At 41.6% G+C, this 19,370-nt stretch overlaps 1 protein-coding gene across 1 annotated transcript in view; it reads left to right on the plus strand.

Annotated features, from left to right (window-relative positions):
- The first annotated feature begins 273 nt into the window (after positions 1-273).
- BRINP3 (BMP/retinoic acid inducible neural specific 3) overlaps positions 274-19,370 on the plus strand; it is a 199,066-nt gene continuing 179,969 nt past the window's right edge. Inside the window, exons 1-2 of the mRNA XM_059478341.1 lie at positions 274-379; positions 18,418-18,703. Of these exons, the coding sequence (XP_059334324.1) occupies positions 18,468-18,703 (236 nt within the window). The 5' untranslated portion in view covers positions 274-379; positions 18,418-18,467. The remainder of the gene's footprint in view (positions 380-18,417; positions 18,704-19,370) is intronic.

Raw genomic sequence — 19,370 nt, forward strand, 5'->3', positions numbered from 1 at the left:
ATAAAAAAAAAAAAAAACCCAAAAAAAAAAAAAAAAAAAAAAACAAAAAAACCCACCAACCCCACACATCTACCCCAGCGAATCCCATCCCTCTTCGCAAGTCCTCTTGCTATTCGGGTTTGCTTCCCTCTCTCCTCCTCCTTCTCCCCTCCCTCTTTCCCCCGTTTCGGGTTTGGAGCCTCTCTCTGCCCTACACACACACACAGACAGGCACGCACGGTGTAAATGGGTTGTCACACACGCAGAACCGCTGCTGGTTCCCAAAGTCCCCCCAGCCTGCTCAGCCCTCCTCTAGCCTGAAGCCGCAGATCATGGACTATATGCTTGGAGCCGGGATGCGTTTTATTCACAGCCGCTTCGCCTCCTGCAATTTCACCCGGTGAGTAGGTTTGATTTCCCGTTCAGGTGGCGTGCTTCCAACAGGAGGGACAAAAATACAGCAGGGAGAAATAAAAAGAAAAAATAAATTAAGAAAAGTTTTGCTTCCCCTTGTTCCCCAACGGGCGGGCTCCACTTTCTAAACTCGAAGGAATTAGGAAGCACCAGTTTTCTGCTCACGTTCATTCCCAGCCACCGCGCTCGGCGCTGATTGCAGCGCGCACCGCAGCACCGCTTCCAGAGTCACCGTTTCGCTGCTTATTCATCACATTTTATTCATGTTTCCATCAGGCACGGTACCTGCTTCATTCCCCGGTTAACCCCTGCAGACGTGGGCTCTGGGAGGGCTCAGTGTGCCGAGGGAAGGAAAGGACGGGATTGCTGCTGGCTGAGACAGCCGGGAGCATCCTTGGGAATGTCTGGGAACCTGCGGGGGGAGATCAGCTGGAAAAGTTCATTGCTGTCCCTCTTCCCCTGAAGAACTTGCACAGGATTGGGGGTGGGGAAGGATTCTCCAGAAGGGATAGGAAAGGATTTCCAGATCTCCAGCCCTGTCGCATGTGCTGGGAGGGGGCAGTGGCCAGGCAGAGGGGGCCGGGCAGCAGCGGGGTCGGCGGCCGGGGCTCCTGTCCTGCTGCTGCCAGGGCTTCTGTCCAGCCTCTGCAGCCGCTCGCTCCTCTCTCTTTCCTCATTTCTTAATCCCATTGCACCTTATTTCATTTATCACTATTTTCTGGCATACCTGCATTTTTTGCTGGCCAAAAATTGGCTCCTGAGGAGCGCAGGGAAACGTACACCCACCTATATGTACCTGAAGTATAGATGGTAGAGCTCTTGAATCAAGTAAGGGCTACATTGAAAGAAAAAGAGAGAACAAGCAAGGGAAATAAACATATTACATTAAAAAAAAAAAGGACAAGTGCCCTCAGAGTGTTATTTGTGGTTGATACTTCCAGGATTTCAGTGTCTCTAATTAGCGGCAGAGATCCTCCCACAGTCAATAGCAGAAGGCAGGGAGGAAACATGCTAGGTCTGGGCTCCGTGTAACTCTGTCATTTGGATAAGTGTGTGCGTGTGTGTCTGTGTGTGAGCGGTCATGTCTCCAAAGGAGAACCTGCAGAGATCACCAGGAAGGTGCTCGAGGCTTTCAGGCAGGTAGAGATGCCAGGGAGAAATAACAAGATCTGAATTTATTGCCTGGTGGCATGCAGAAGACGGGAAAGACCAATTCAATGCCAGAGGGTGCTCCCCCCTTGTTCTTCCCTCCACCCTCCTCTCCCCGCCCTGCTGCCTCCCGCTTCGGCCGCCAGATTGCTGGCTGCTGTCTGGAATGGAGTAGTGAAAAAGCCCTTCAAGCATGGGATCCAAAATTCACCCTTCCTCCAGCGCCTCTCTTCTTCCACCATGCCTACTTATCTCCTTCCAGCTCAGCATCCTCTCCGGGAGACTCCAGCAGGTTTTTCCCATTCCTGCTGACTTGCACCTCTATCCCCACCTCCTCTTCCTGCCCCGGACTTTTCCATAACTGAGGTGATGAACCAAATCCCAGACATTTCCCCTGAATTCCCCGCCTCTGGCGCTGCTGCTGCCGGGATCCTTCCGCACCAGGCTGCTCAGGAAAGTTTCCGTGCAGTCATATCCCCCTTCCCTCCCTAGGTAGGGAGTGTATTTCAAAAGCTCTACCTGATTTTTAATCTTCCCCCCTCCACCCCCCTAAACCTTTAATAAAGAAAGAAAACCCCAAAACAACCCAGCAAGTCCTGAGGGATTTCTGTTATAGTGGGAATAGCTCAGCCAGTGAGCATCGCCGTGCCGTGCTGCTTAAATGTTACCGCTCTGCAGAAGAGATTTATGTGCCCATCAGCGGAATATTTCCCGGGTTTAAGAGCGCTCGATTTTCCCTTTGCTGACGGGGATGGGAGACAGTAAGGCACAGCATGAGGGCAGTGGAGTTGTTTGGCTCGCAGGCACTGTGACGGGTGGCAGTAAAACGGTGTCTGGGCAGCAAAAGTGACACAGGTTGGACCGGGTGGCATTTCTGTACTCAGCGGAAGGCGATGCACATCAACCCCTTTGCATACAGCATCAAATAAATCAATGCAATTAACATGAGCTTAATGGACGATTGCAACAAGCGAGAGTCAGGCGTGGTAAACAGAGAATATTCCCACTCCCCTTGACTTCCAGCATTCAGCACCCCCAGCCCAGGGATATCTCCTTCTCACACGGGGCTGATGACTCAGAAAAAAACCAGGAATAATGGACAGCAGCCTGGAGGATTTTGCTTTGCCATAGTTGCTTTTTGTACAGTACCTTGGCGGTGTTGAAATACCTCCCGAGCCCCGCGGCCCATTCCTGACAGAACGCTCCCAAACATCTCTCTTCCCTGCATTTAGATGCCCAGACTCCCTGCTTGCCCGTGTCTGGCTTCACTGCCAATGATTACTCCATCTCCCCTGAAGCTGCGTGGATCTGGGACTCCCTTTTGGCCGGGAGTTCATGTCCCCATTTCCCACACTGGCGGTGGCAGACGGACACCCAGGGAGGTGGCCCTGGCACAGGGAACACCTTTAAGCGTCCAGCCTGCCTCCTCATCCTCCCGGGCTTCATCTGCCCCGCTCCTCCGCGTGTCCTGGGGCAGGTCCCGGGGGAAGGAAGGGCTGGGAGGGTGACACGGCGGAGGTCGGGGAGACCACGCCGGCAGCAGGAGGGGATGCTCCGGCTCCGGAGCCGGGGGTGGCAGCGCCTGTCCCGGCTGCGGGACCCCCGGCTCGCCCCTCCTCATCCGCAGCAGCTAAAGGCAGCTCGTTTTGAGGGGAAAAGAGAAAACACCCCCTTCTCCCGGGAGCGGTGCCGCCAGCCCGTGCGGCAGAGGGAGCAGAGGCTTCACCGCAAAGGGTTAACGCGGGGCTGCGGGGTGCTCCGGGCTGGAGTCCTGTGTGCGCCTCTGAGATGCACCAGCCAATCCTGGAGACAGCAGCGTGAACTAGATGTAGCATGCTGGAAGGAGGGAGGTGAAGAAAATAGGGTGTAAACTGTCAGCGCACACCGCGAGGCGGACCCGCTCCTTGGGCTGCGATGTCTCAGAGACTTAGAGAGCATCATGCATTTAAAAAGGTAAGGGCTTTGTTACCGACAGTCTGTATCGTGATTCACTGCCGGATTCAAGTGCGTTTTCCGTGTGGCTTTCATTTAGTGATAAATTGTGTAGCGCAGAGTGGGGAGAAAGTGGAATGTGGCATGATTTACTGCTCGGGAGCCGTTTGGAAAGGCTACGTCAGCTTCGAGTTGTAATGATTTCATGTAGAGATTGAGCAAGTGAATGCATGTGAAGTGAAGTGAATTCATGACTGGCAGAAAAATGTAATGCATGTGATAAGAGAAGGCTGTTCTGTTGTAGCAGCAAAATCAGTTACGGATCCATATGAAATGAAGGCTAGTGGGAGATAGATCTGATTTTGAGAAAATGTAGAGTAATTCAGATTCATGTATCTAACAAACAAGTCTGTCAGATAAAACCAAAAATAACTTAATTCTTAGGAAAAAACCCCCCATGTTTATTAAGCACAACATCACAAAAGAATGCTATAAAAAGGAGTGAAGTCAGAACCTTACAGAGTCTGTATGTGCAGAGATATGTGACTCTGACACATTAAGTGTACAGAGATAAAGCTAGAGTGGCCCTGCTAACATTTACAGGATATAAGAAATAACTTCAGAGGAGCAATCCGTTTAGATATCAGACTTCACAGACTGCTGCCATTGCTCAACCCCTTCCCTACAAGGAGTTACTCATTTTAAATAGGTGCTCTATCAGCTTTACCACAGGACCAGCTTTGGGAACAGAAACATTTGACTGGATCTCTTCCTCTCTGTATCTAAGCATAGCAACAGACCCTCAGTCTCAGATGCTGTTGCAGTGCTAATCAGCAGAGTTCCATCCAGAAACTACCCACAAATTCTTGCCTCCAAGCATTTTTCTCTTTAAGACGTGTATAATTTAAGCAGGGGAGGAATAAAAAAAAGATCTGTGATATTTTCTGTAAGCCGATCCACCTCCAGTGAGAGCAAACCTCCCCAACAGATGCTGAGTTCACAGGAGTTGTGTTTGGGGTGCTTGTTCATGAAATGCTGAAACCCTGTGAGTGAAAACGAGAACTAAAAAACATGAAAACAAGCAGCTGAATGTTTTTACAGAGCTCAGTGCAGGAGGCAGCATTTGTACAACAAGCCAACAAAACAACTTGAGAATATTCAAGTGATGCAATCCTCCTGTCTTATCCTTTCCTATTTTTTCTACTCCTCTCTGAAAGCCTTTGTGAAGAATTAATTACAGAAATCAATTCATTGTTTACACCAACGTGTCTAAAAATTTACTTTTTAGTCACATAGATTGCAGTGACTTGTCACTCCTCTCAGTCCCTGACAATGATTTATGGGACTCAAATATTTTTACTTCATTTGTATTAATTCAAAATCATATCTGATTGGGATCAGTCTAAGTAATTTCTTGCTTGAGATGCAACACCTGCTGAAAACAAAAGGAAGATCTTTCTACCAGCAAGCTTGCTTCTTCAGCAGTTTTTGAAAATCTAAATGGAAAATTGGATGATCAAACTACTTACCTAAGTTTTCCTTAGAAGAAAAAGAGCGGTGGAAAATATTAGGTGATAGTTTCTGGAAACATTATTTTCTGGCTCTCAGGCTTACCTAGTGCAGCTCATTCTTAATCCTCCCAAAGCTTCACCTCTCCTCAAAATTAGAAGCAGACATTTTTTTTACTCTCCTGAAACACTAGCAACCTCATATGGGAGCAAAATCATCAGAAATATACTTTGACAAACAGAGCCCAAGTGCTCTTTGAGAAAGGTTGCACTGAAGCCACTGTCCTGTTAGTAGACTACAGCCAGTCATTTTATGGAAAAGTAATCTGACTTCTTCCTAATCTCATCCTATATCAGTGTAAGAGAACATTTTTAAAAAATAAATTTGCAACTACATTCTCTTCATATCGTTGTTTTCCTTTTGCTCAGTATATGTGTATTCAGTGAGGGCCTGATCTTGGACAATTCAAGGAGATCAGAACATCCCTGTTAACTTCAATAAAAGCAAGATCAATTTCCAAAACACTATTTTGGAACCCAAATGAACTTCAGATTTAGAAGGGGAGCATCATGAAGTTTCGTGCTGCGTACTGAGCAGTGGGAGGCTTTACATATCTTGAGTCAAATATTATTAAAATACTAAAGAATTAAGAATTTGTGACCTGATCTTACATTGACCTAGGCCTCAGTACTTTTTCATCATTGATAAATAAACATTTTTCTGTATGAAGTTAAGGAAGCCCCACTGAGCTGCAGGTAATCAGCACCTTGTGACTGGAGTCATCACCCTGCTGAAAATTGTAGTGTGAATAAATTTGGTCTTCCAGCTTTGAAGTTACTAATTTATATGTACCAGAGTTTGTGTGCATACACAAATATGGTTTATACATAGATATAAATATGCATGATATGCACTACACATCCCTCCACACCCATGGTCTGTATAATCACTTTTTTGCCCTTGCTCATACCATGGGAATGATTTTTCAGCTCAGTCTCTTTCCTATCCCCCACTGAAAGTCTTCACCTGCTCTGTGTGCCACAAAATAATGCACTGAGGGGAGGGGAGAAGGACACTCTGCCACATCAGAACTTTTCAGCTTTAACTAATGAGCCTCTCACAAAGGCCACAGATTTTGTTCCACCTTCAGAAGAAGATTGACCAAGCAATATATATTGTTAGCTAAATTAACACCATTAACTGTAGTGGTTTCTCTTATAATGAGGTGAGATCGTAAGGCTCATGTGTCACATACCCTTACTGTAACAGTTACATTAATGGGGAAAAATTCTGCTGATTTGCAGTAACACCTTCATTGCCACATCCAGCAGCACTGATTAATGAGAAAAGTGGTTTATAAGGCACTTATTATACATTGGCAAGTAAAGGATGTAAATCTGGGGATTCAGAGCACTGCTCTATACCCTTAATCCCATATTGTTCATGACTCCTGAGAATACTGTAGGGCTACTTTAGCTCTTTCAGTACTTATAAATCTACTAGAAATAACAAAACCACCTGGTTAACTGAACATTGATGACCTCACTGGAGTCAAATGGGATTGTTAAAATCCATTATAAGTGTTACTTTTTAGCATTTTCTTTTTTTCCTTTATTTGAAATCTGTTTCTAAGGAGGCTTACCATCACTGGTGAAAAACACTGCTAAATGCTGAAAAACAGTATAATGGATGGAGGTGGCCCAAGTGTATATTTTTATTTCACCTAAAACATTATTGATCCCTATTCATTAACAATTTGTTGGACAGAGAGAGCACATATATGTTACAACAATTTTAATATTTTATAATTCTATGTGTTTTGTACTTAATGTGCTGCCCTAAAGGTTAGAACTGTTGTAGTTTAGGGCAGAGATGATACCCACCTCTTTTTCTCCAGAACATGTAGCTGCTCAGCATTCCTTGGGTGAATCCCCTGATTCCTTTAGGTCTGTACCAACGTTCTAAGGAAGATGCTTGTTTAAGGTAAAGCAGCACTGTTTATGCAGGTCAAGACTCATCCTGCTGCCAGTCCCTGGAGACTGTGGATTTATTTCACGGAGAGCCATCAGTTGGTGATGTTCTCTTTTTAAGTCACTGCTCCTGTGGGATGTGAATCTGACTCATTGGCTTAAAAAGTAAAAGCTTTAGTTACTACCTAAGTACCCTTTAAGCTCTCTGTTAGCTTGAGTTTATTAGATTGATTCACATTAGTTGAAGACATGGTAGTGGCTTTTTTTATTAAACTACTCTTATTTATAAACCAGCTTTCTTCATGCTTGCTTGTCATGGCCAGGCAAAGTCTAGAACATTTTTTCTGTCCTTCTGGAAAAAAATAGGCTATAATGAAGAAAACTGATGATCCTCATATTCAGAGAGACTGCAGTGATCTGTAATTCCTCATAAATAGACTTGTGTCTCTCATTCAGCACTGTGCAGGTACTACTGAATGTTTAAAGCTCCTCAACATGAGCTTAACAAATTTCTACTAAATAAGAATGTGTTTTTCTATGAGCTACAACAAGAAATAGTGACAATTTCATACTTAGGCAGTTTCAGATCTGGTCATATCTAAATTAAAACAGTAGAGAGATTGCAATTCCTGATGCAAACTCAGATTTTCACTCCTTGTAGCATGATGTTCATAAGAAACACATCTTTTAGCAGATGGACTTTTTTTCCCTCTCTGTAACTTTGCAATTTCTTCTAATCTTGTCAAAATTCAGTCTTTGAGCTAGATTTATTTAAGCTTTATTTATTTATTTAAGCTTTTAGTCTTGTCAAAAATCTAGCTTTGGCGCTAGATTTATGTGAGATAGCAGGCTGCCCAGTACACATAACATAATTATTACTTGTACAATCAGGCTTTATCCATCCTGAGCTGCAATTAGCCCCAGACTGGTTTGCAGGAGCTTGAATCTTTGCTCAGTCAGCCATAAAGTCCCTACTCTTGCTATAAAAAATTAATAGCTATAACATGAACATTTAAGAGGATCTGGCTACTGCCCATGCAGTGGTTACAGGCTTGGAATGCTGCAGCAAAGGGACTGTGGAAAAATCCTGCAACAGTTTTCAGTAGCACCAGCTCTAGAAAAATGGTCTCTTGAAGCTTCTATGAATCCTGCCTTGGGAGCTGGCACAACAAATGGTATAAGTTTGTTGATTTTTTTTCCTATTAGAATAAATAGGTTGAAGATGAGGAACCTGAAAGGAGTGTTAACCATCCATTTATATCAGCTGAACACCATGTATGCCATCTGTGAAATCAGCTGTAAAATATGCTGTAAGATCTGGAACACTTTTGTCTGAAAGACATAATAAAAGGGCAAAATAAAAACATTACCACTCAATTAGATATCATTGTTAAGAAATAAAATATATAAAATAATCCATTCTTCTAGCATGGCATCCAGAGAAGTGCATTGAAAGAAAAATTTCATGCCATTAGAACTTTATGGATGTTATTCTTAACTACTCATCTAAGTTGTAACTACTAATTTTCACATGGAGAATAAAATCAGGAAGAGTATAAATCCTTTAGCCTTAGCTAAAATTAGAGGGCTCTCTCCCATACCTGACTCAGAGCCTCTAAACTGAGAAAACCATTCTTTGAAATAAAAGAACCACCAACCACATTACTTGTGGATTAGGTCAGGTAATATCTGAGGGGATGGAAGTACATGAATTAGGTTGGATTTTGTGAATATGTCCCCATTGCAATCAGTACAGTACATTGCTATTTTGGCTCTCTTCTTAAGTCCAGAAAACAGCTATACACCATTATTTTTTCCCTTTGTTATTGTACATATATTATACAATATTAGCACTCCAATAACTTCAAAGAAACTTCTATTTTTGCCTGAGACTGACAAATCCTTTCCTCTCCATCCTTTTTCTGAGCATTTCTTGCAAAATGTCCAGGAACAGAAATTTTAAGCAGCAACAAAAATAGCCAGCCACTCGGTTAATGGAATAATCAACTTCTTTTTTATTTTATAACATTTTTGCCATCCAGTAATTTGTAAGCATTCTATAAGCATTGCTTGTTTAGGCTTCATGATAGAAACTGTCATTAAAGAAGGTTAAGGCACTTGGCAAGGTTTATACAGCACAATCAAAGTTGTACTTTGAGGTAGCTCAGCTCCAAGTACTCTCCTTCCTCTCTGTAACCTGAATCTTCTTCAGCTCCACAATCTGTTGGCGAGCAAAGTTTCCTCCCACTCCATCTCATTTTAGCCCTTCTGTACTACTAATCAGTTATATTTGGATTTTTCCTCAGGCTTCAAAGCCTCTGGAAGCAAAGCTTGGGTGTACAGTGTGTAAATAGCTGCTTGCTCCTGCTCTAGATGGTGGCAGCTGTAAGATCCCTGGGTATTGTATTTTCTGGGAATGTCCTGACGAAGGCAGGAATGATGCACCTGCCTCCATGTTCTCAGAAGGCTCATTTATTACTTTATAATACTATATTATATTAAAGAATACTATGTTATACTATACTAAAGAATACAGAAAAGATACTTAGTAAAATGCTAAAAAGATAATAATGAAAACTTGTGACTCTGGAAAGAGTCTTGACACAGCTTGGTGCCAATTGGCCAGAGAGTGAAAACAACTCACACCAGAATCCAATGAAACAATCATCTGTGGATAAACAATCTCCAAACACATTCCAAAACAGCAAAACACAGGAGAAGCAAATGAGATAAGAATTGTTTTCCTTTTCTCTGAGGAAAGGAAAGCTTCCCAGGAGAAAAATCCTGGGTGAAGGGATTTTTTCAGAGAATGTGAATGCCACACTTGGGTTTAAAAACTAGTACCAGGATGGATTAAAAGAGGAAAGGGCTGTTTGTTACTCCAGAATGGTTTACTGGATACACCAAATTTACATGTGTCTTAGTATCTTTGTATCCTACTGACACTTAGCTGTCAAATTGGGTCAGAAAACTTGTCTGGGGACTGAGAGTTATGAGTGAAGAGGAGATATGCTGCTGGAACTAGTAAGTCATGACTTTACAATGGTCATTTATTACTTAATGTCAGGGGGTAGCTTTCACAAAACCTGAGAAGCAGCTCAATTGCCATTAAAACACACCCAATGAGATTATCAGAGTGGAGAATGCTGGATGATCAGAAATTAAGCATTCATTAAAAAAAAAAATCCAAGATGGAATCAAGGTTTCTAAATATATGTCTCCTGTTGGGATTTTCTTCAAACTTGAAAGCTCCAGTATGCAAAATTGTATGTCACAGCAATACATGTCAGTCTGCGCTGAGTCTGGTCTGCTAGACCAGAACCTCTCCCAAAGCTGTTGTTTTTCTGTAGAGCAACTTCCAAACTTGCTCCAAGAGAGCTTGCTCTGATGCCCTTCTAACACTTTTCCTACCATCAGATGCTTTAGCCAAAAATTTTTGGACAATTTGGGAGAATGTTTAGCATAACTTGTGTAATGGAAGAGTGGCTTAAGACCGAAATGTCATGCAGAGTTTTCATGAAGAGGGATTTTGCACATAGGATAGTTTGTGTGCACTTGGGGACTTGCGAAGATTAAGGTTTCATCCCTTCAGACTTTTATGATTGCAATAGTGCAGTCATCCAGCCTGGAGCAGACTTCAAGCTGGGAGCAGTAGGTTTTCTGTGTCTTCTTGGCACCCTGGTGTTAGTCAGAAACCCAGGGCTTCCATAAATCAGCTTCATTTTAGCTCCTTGTGTGACAGGTACCTGTTGTCTATCAAGAATTAGGTGCTAGCCCCCATTTCAAGGTGAGGAACTGGGACACAATGAGGACTGGAGTGGATTTTACAAGATCATGTAGTGAAAGGAAAATGGAGAATGGCTTTAAACGGAAAGATAATAGATTTAGGATTTATATTGGACCAAATTCTTTCCTGTGAGTGTGGCACACGGTGCCCAGAGAAGCTGTGGCTGCTCCTGGAAGTGTCCAAGGCCAGGTTGGATGGGGCTTGGAGTGCCCTGGGCTAGTGCAAGGTGTCCCTGCCATGGCAAGGGTGGCACTGGGTGATCTTTAAGTGATCCAACCCAACCCAAACCATTCTGTGGCTCAATGATTTCTCCCTTTCAATTATTCACCTCCACAGTCCCACCAGCACCACACAAGTTGGGACTGGAGGTCCTGGAGGCCCTGGTCAGCCGGAGGTGGGTGGAGGACCCTGACAAGCCTGGTCAAGGCTATTGAGGCTTTTATGTGCTCTCAAAGCTTTGACAGGTAATATCTTCCCCTCAATGAGCTCCTTGTAGAAACAGATTCACTCATTAAGGCAGAAAGACTGCAATGGCATTTTGGGGATGCTGCTTGACATCATCAGCTAAAACACATAAGGATCCATTTGCACAGGAGGATGAACTTAGATTAACAGATTTAAACAGCGCCCGAGGGGATTTATACATCATGATTTGGGCAGCAAAGGAAAAAATTCAGGTCTTTTACAAATATCAGACTTTGAAGCAATTACCTCTGCACGCCTGGCAGCCAGCAGATGCTCATGGGCTGAGGAGGCTGGCACTTGCTGCACTGGGGAGTGACAAAATCACATGGGGACATCAGCTGAAGGCTCACAGACATTTGCAGGAGTGAAATTCTGCAGGGACAGGGCAAATACCAAGGCAGGCTCTGTGGCAAGGGCTGTAACACTGCATCATTCCAGACAGACCCGAGCACAGCTGCAGAGGTTGGGCTGACATAAATTCTCTCTTTCCATGGAGGCATTTGATGTTTCCTCCACTTCATTTGCCTAAAAAAAATAAAAATCAGACATCTTATTTGTTCTTTATTTTGACTGTTGAGGACATAGTTACAGGGGTCTTCTCTTTGAGAGGGGAGAAGAAAGCTAAAATCTGGCAGTGCATGAAGCTCTGTTTGAATAAAGAAAAGGTGCTGATTTAGGGTGCCTTTAATCAAAACTGATACTGGGAACTGATATGAAGACTTATTCTTAAGCCTGGAATGTAAAACTCTCCTAAGCTTGTTAGACATAGAATTAATTTCTCCTTTCAGATTTTTTCCCAGATGATTGTAGCTCAGAATTACCACCAGAGAACAAGCTGATTCAATCCCCCCCTGGAAAACCATGTTGACAATATGACTTGTCTACATGGGTGCCTTCTAATTTTTCTGTAGTGTCACACGCTGTCCCCTGCAGCTTATGAGGTCAGATCTGGTGGCAGGGAGGCTTCACCATCCTCTACCCTGGTCCTTCTGAGCAACCTGGGCCACTTGGCATTGGAAGGAGCTGAGCTTTGAGATCCCTTCCAACCCAAAGCTCTGTGACCCTGTGATTCAGTGACTTCAATGCCCAAAAAACCCTGTTTCTTTCTCTGTTCTTGGTCTCTTGCTCCTGCCCCAGACATCTGGGGGGACTTCAAGCAGAGCTCATCTCTGTCCAACAGCTGGCTGTGACCACAGGACTGAGCAGCCCACCTCAGTTCACAGGTCCTTTTGCTGTCCTTCAGGAAATTCAGCTTGGGAGATGTTTTTTTTCTGTGGATTTGAGTACCTTCCTTTGGAGAACAGAACCTGTGTGGTGGCTAAGCCCAGAGCAGAGCACAGCTGAGATGCTTTTTGCTCTCCTCTCTAGCTGATACTGATTAATCCCAAAATTAGAAAATTCCCAGAAATATTTTGATAATTTTCAACTAACAAACTAACATAAAGTCAGATGCCAAATTTGCAAAGAAGAAAGTTTAAATTCTTTAGCTATGCCTGTGCTATTCAGACAAGAAACCAGTAGTCCTAAAACACAAGTAGCTACCCAACCCATGAGACAAAAGAATTGTGAAAAGCAATAAAAGACAGTAGTATCTGCTCTCCATATTTTAAGCAACTGCTGAAAAATACCCTAAAAAGACATACACTCACACCAAATAACTGTAAAAATCTTGCTTATAGTTTCTATATTTTCAAAATCTTTTGCCAAGCAATCATATCTATGAAGCTTTCCTGTTTCATCTTCCCCAACAGATTTGAGTACCTTCCTTTGGAGAACAGAACCTGTGTGGTGGCTAAGCCTAGAGCAAAGCACACCTGAGATGCTTTTTGCTCTCCTCTCTAGCCCTTTCTGCTCTTTTCTCCCACAGCACACCATCAGCTTCACAGCTGGGCTGTGTGAGAATTCCATGGGCAGGTTCCTCCTCAGGTCTCATTCACTAAAAATTGTTAGCATGAGAAAAATGGCTCCTTGAAGGAAGAATAAGAATCCCTGATGATAACACAGGAGGTCCTGTGGTGCTTTGCAAAGGTGGGCAATGTGATCATCACAATTCAGACAGGGAAGGGAAAGCAGAGACACATGAAGTGATAAACCCAAGGACTTACAGCAGATAACAGCAATCTCTGAGACACAGACTATTACTTTATTCTTTATGTAAAATGTCTTTCCATTTTTCAGTGTCAAAATACGTTTTTAAAAAAAGATCTGGACTTGCCTTCTCTGAGTTTTACTGTTTCCCATCCACCTGCAGTAAATAAAATGTTGCATCTTGCTATTGATTCAAAGTTGTAGCATTCCTGAGAATTTTGTGTAATACCTAGAAAACAAAAGGTTTGCTCCATTCCTGTTTTCCATGATGTGCAATCTAAAAGAAATATGAAGGGTACTCTGCTACACCATGTACTGCATTTGATCAAAAGCAGTAACTTTGAAATCCCTAAGGCTTGTAAGTAATGGAGGGATGGAGTACCAAAACCCTCATAAATGGTAAAATTATGACCTTTCTGAAATCCAACTGCCTACAAACAGAATTGGATGTATTCCCCACCATCTGTTATAATATTTTTTCTTTGTATGTTTATTTTTAAAGGATATACAAGTAGTATTTAATATTTTGATTAGTTCAAGGAAAGCCAAGCCTTGTGTTTTGCATAAAAAAGCACCATCTTAGATATGTTAATTTTCTAAAATTTTTCTAAATGTTATAGGAAGTTGTTATTTTTTACTTTCCTTTGAAAGGACATATCTGATAAAAACAGTCTTAAATTTTTATTTCATCATTATGGGAAATTACAGCCAGGAGAATCCCACTTTGGCACAGAGGATTCTCAATTTTCCATGGAGAGCTGGGATAAATCAGCATTTTCTTGGAGTCCAAGTGAACATAAAAACCAAATGACTTCAGAGAGACCCTGGTCTTCTGCATTTCCACTGACAAAAGGGGATCTCAGACCAAGGTCTCAGAAAAATCTCTCAGATTCCAGGGTAGAGAGAAATATTGAAAAAACCCCAAACCTGATCTTATCAAAAATGTCTATACATTTGTACAGTTGTTTTATTTTGATCCTTGAGAACTGCAGGTAGATGTGGCCCAAAAAAGTTACTGGTGATGCATAACATCAACTTTATTGACTCTTGCATAAAGGGCTACTCCACTAGTGAACCAAAAATGACCAATTTAGTTGCTATATCTCTACTGTAAATTAACAAATCTGTATTAGCTTGACCCTCACGTTCTGGGAAACAAAAGATTACATGCACTGAGGTAACAATAGATGACTTTTTTCCCCCTCTCATAAAAATTTCAACAATTTCCATTTTAGAAAGAATTTAAACTTACTGATTTTTTTGTTTTCTTCAGCATTGCTGTGCACACATCTGGGCTGGCTCTATATTATTCTGTGCATCTTGGTATACATGGTTCATTAATTAATGTTCTGTAAGCAAGAAAGCTCAACCCACAAATCAAGCAGACACTTCAATCTGCACTATTTTAGCTCAGTGTCTTAGTGAGTCCATGAAATACCATATGTAATTATACACAACTTTAATATTTTTTTTTAAATTTACCTAAAAAGACTGAGTTTGGTGGGGTTTTCCCTACCATATGATGACAACAAATTGACCACAGACATCCTGTTCTCTTGTTCACAGCTGAAGCTTGATGAAATTTGTCCCAGTGGCCAAAATGTTTGCATTGCTCTTGCCAGCTCTACATCCACATGATGTAAATACATGGATTTTGCCAGTCTCCAGAACTTTTACATTTTCAAGAGAATTAGGACTTAGCTATGGTATTCCCCAAAGATGCTGAGTCAAATTCCTGCTGCACTAATGCCAGGGAAGAGACAATAGATTTCTAACAAAGAAGAATTTAGCCTGTGTTGCTTCTTGAACTCACCTTAACCTCAGAATTTAGAAAAAGGACCAAAAGCTTAGCAGCATTTACAAGTGGCAGCTGGGTGAAACCATGGGGATAACAGAAAATAAATGTGCAGAGCATCTATACCTGAGAATTGTCCTTTAAGCCAGCACTTCAAAGAGACCATTGTTGACATGACAGTTTTTATCAGAGAATAAATATTGCATTATTTGCTCTCTGTATAATGTCTTCTCTACTTGAAAATCTCCCAGCTGTTACTTAACAGGTGTTTTTGTTTGCCATGCCCCACCCTTTATCTACCACAAATTTAATACAGATTGTTCTTACCTGGAGTTCTATTGTGGCTTTGTAACTGCAAACTTTGTGTGTTCCATATGCCTGTAACAGACTTTAGAAAATGTTTTCAGGGCATTTGCATTAATTAGAGAATTTGAATATTCAAAATTTTTAGATATTTCTCATACTGTAAGCTTTGCAAAAATCCTTTGGCTGGAATTTTCTAAATTATCTTATAATAGGAAACGCACATTTAGATCCCTATAACAGCTTAACCCCTCCCTTAGCAGTCATCTTTTCAGGCTTCTGGTCCTTGCTTATTAAAGTCTCCTTCTCAGGGGTGTTATGAGGATTAATGCAATGCAGAATGATTTTACAATGGCTGGACAACAGACACAAGTGCATAAATACCAGTTACAGATGCACACATGATTTTTCTCTCCTTATTTCTCTCCTGTATATTTATGCTCCTTTGGAATATACCTCCATAGATATTTAAAACAAGGAGATCTTTAAACCAAGATTATTTTCTTCAGTGCCTGCAGAGGTCCTCTGCAGGTGTTTTGCCAGTGTTTAATTTATGGCACACCATGAGGTGCAGCATTAAGCCAAAAATAAACTCCTGGCTCTTCCACTATTCCTTTCCAAGTTCTGGTTTAGTCTAGTGTTAGGAAGATGCTACATATACACAGTAATTAATTTCCCAATCCTAATATTATCATTTTGAATTCAAAAGGGACTCAATTAGTCATCATTACAGTTTAACAGCCTGAAACACTTTAGTGTTAATAAGTAACTGAAAAAGCAAACTCCTATCTCTTCTCATTTAATCAAGTATGGGAATTTTTCAATGGAAAAGTTAGAAATTTTAATACAGCACTAGGTATGGAAATTGAAATGTTCATGACATACTTTCTGTAGCTTCATATAATGTCAAAAATTATGACCAGCATCTTCCCTGTCTGTGCTAATGATGATGGAAGGGAATGAATATGCTGTGCAATATATTTTTCCCTGATTAATGATCAGAAGAGACAAAAGCATTTGTGGATTTTCACTCTGTCATGATGTAAAGGCTGGTCTGGCCTGTCTGAAAGTGACAGGAATGTTTTCTTCATTTATACTGATCTATTTTTAACAGGAAACGGCAACCAAATGATCCTTATGGCTTTTATGGGCCAGTAGAGCAATCTATTGCATTTCAGTTTTGCTTCAAATCTGTGCAGACTGTCTCATACAGTGGGAGCAAGGTTATGCAGTGGAGTAATCTAAAATACATGAATTTGAAGGGGAAAAAAACCCCAAAACACCACCAGCCTAGGAATACGATACTCAAACTTCAATATGCAGACTCTTTTTACATGGAAGTGATGGCTTGGGAGCATAAATAAAAGTTTGAGAGGTCTCTGTTGTAGACTCCTGGAATTTAATTTCAAAAGGATTTATAAAATTAATGCAATCTGTGTTTTATGGCCAGAAACAACAGCATGGCTGTAACTGTTTATGGTTATAATTCAGTGTCTTGGTACATGCTCAGCGTGAAATATGAGCAGGGTCTTTCTTTATACATTTATTGTTTGCAGAATCATGTCCAAATCATGTTACAAACAATTACACCACATAAAGCCTGAGTATTTATCTGGTTGTATAGACAGGTTATTATATTCTTCAGCTGTAAATTCCTGTTGGTTCACAAGAACCTCTGTGCTCTCCTGGAGGCAGTCAGCTTCCTGCAGGCTCTTGAGAATATTAATATCTCACATATATGCACAGAGCAAATTTATTCAGTGACACAATTTTCATTATAATGGATGGGGGTGTTCAGTTGCAGGACTGTTCTGTTGGAAATATCCAACTTTTAGGGTTCACTTACAGACCAGTTTACTGATAGGAAGGAAAAATTTCCCACCAAGTTCCAAAAACCCTAGCAAAGGTGAAAATGTCATGATGAGTGCTGATTTGAGTGAATGTAAATCCAGCATTTTATTCCCTGTAAACTCATCAGCTAGAAAAATTAAAGCTCTCACATTCATGTATTTTAATTCATTCTGTGCTGTTTCAACTTAGACTGAAAACTGGAAGTGAATTCTTCTATAAATTTAGGAATCAACATGACCTTTTTCATCTCTGAAAGCCTCATGATCATGCATAGATGCTTCAATTAAATCTCTGCAGGATATTAGAAATATTAGCCCATTCCACAGGTATGGGTCTGAGGTACAGAGGGAAGCTGTGGCTTGTCTTCACTGAGCTCCTACATGATGCAATCAATACTTGATCTGTGACAGGACACAAAAAAAAATTGTTTAAGCACCATTTTTACGTGCTAAAAAAAAGTGTTTCTAGGCTGATCCACTGAGTTGAAGCAATTTGGACTGAAAGTAAAATGCTGCTGTTAGGGATACCCAAAATTTCAGCATCTGGAGTTGGTGTAAGTCACTTGAGCTCAGCACTGTGGGCAGCTCCAGAACTCTTGGTCAGGGCAGTCACTCTGTCCAGTGATGCTGCTTTGGACAGAGGAACTGTCTCTGTTAACCACATTTTGCAGTGAAGACAAACCACCATGCAATTTTCCCAAGAGAAAGCAGTGTGGGTCTTCTGAATCTCACTTATTTTCTGTCCAATGTGTGAACTGTGAGCTTATGTATTGACATTGCTGAATGGTTTTGTACTAGTGTACATCATGATTATGTACAGACATTGCTGAATGATTTTTGTACTGCTGCTAACAGTCAAGAACCTGATGTTGCATATTTTTCATTAATGACTAGCATGAATGGGAAAAACCCCCAACAATCCCTCCCCTGATGATTTGTGAAGGTTTCCCTTCAACAGTAAATATTATCACTGATGATGTTAATGAAGACATTAGTTTCACAGCATTTGAAGTACTGAAACACTCCACTGTTAACTAGCCTAGTGGGGTTTATGCTAATGTAAAATATAATAAAGTGGAGGCCACTATCTCTTTAAGCTGAAAGAAAGGAAACTTGTTTCTACTTCCAAGGGATGCCTAGTGTGTGCTTATCTAATTGACTGTGTATTTTGTCTAGGTGTTGAGGGAAAGCTAAGAGAATGAAGGCTCTAAGTCCCCAGTGGAAGCATGATATGGCGATGCAGTGCTGGTGCTGAATTGTTCTCTCTGATGGCTCTATGGGAGTGGATAGCACTGAGTCTTCATTGCTGGGTTTTAGCAGTTGCTGCTGTCTCGGATCAGCATGCCACAAGCCCCTTCGACTGGCTCCTCTCTGATAAGGGACCCTTCCATCGCTCACAGGAATACACTGATTTTGTGGACAGAAGTCGACAGGGATTTAGCACAAGATACAAGATTTACAGGTATGAAGCAAAGGGAAAGCAATTACACAGATGCCATCCTTAGAAGTTGTAAATTATCAATAAGGGTTTCCTTTAAGGGAAAGGTTCAGTTGTGGGAACAAATCTATAGACACCAAATTCATTGCTGAAATATATGCAAGGCCACTGTGTATTATGGGAATGCTGCTTGTGTTGTATCTGTTTTGTTTGAAGAACTTTTGATAATTGATTATGTTGTTCTGAAAAACTTTGTTGTTTACTGCCTACCTCTACTGTGTCCTAGTGATATGGTCAAAAATGTGCTAGGGATTCAAACACCACCTTTGGTTGCAGAGGGATCACCTTTGATCGTGCATCAATTGCTTTCTGTGTGGCTCATCAGGACTTAAGCTGAGGTTTTAAGAATGCAATTGTGGCTCTGCATATACTGCTGACAGAACAGACTTCATGGTACAAAGGAGGGCATTTCAAAAGTGACTCAAAAATGTTTAATGTTGGTTTATGCCATTTAATGTTTATCTATGCCATTGATTTGAAAAGGGGTGTTTGCTTCTCTGAGGAATCGAGTGATAAGAGCCACTGTGAATTTTAACAGAGGTTGCAGGTAGTTTGGTCCATCACAAATCTCAGCATTAGGCTGGCCCAAAGTAAAGAAAAATAAAAGGAAGACTTCAAAAGTATAGGTCTG

The sequence above is a fragment of the Ammospiza nelsoni genome, chromosome 9, assembly GCF_027579445.1.
Source record: "Ammospiza nelsoni isolate bAmmNel1 chromosome 9, bAmmNel1.pri, whole genome shotgun sequence".
NCBI classification, from domain to species: Eukaryota; Metazoa; Chordata; class Aves; order Passeriformes; family Passerellidae; genus Ammospiza; species Ammospiza nelsoni.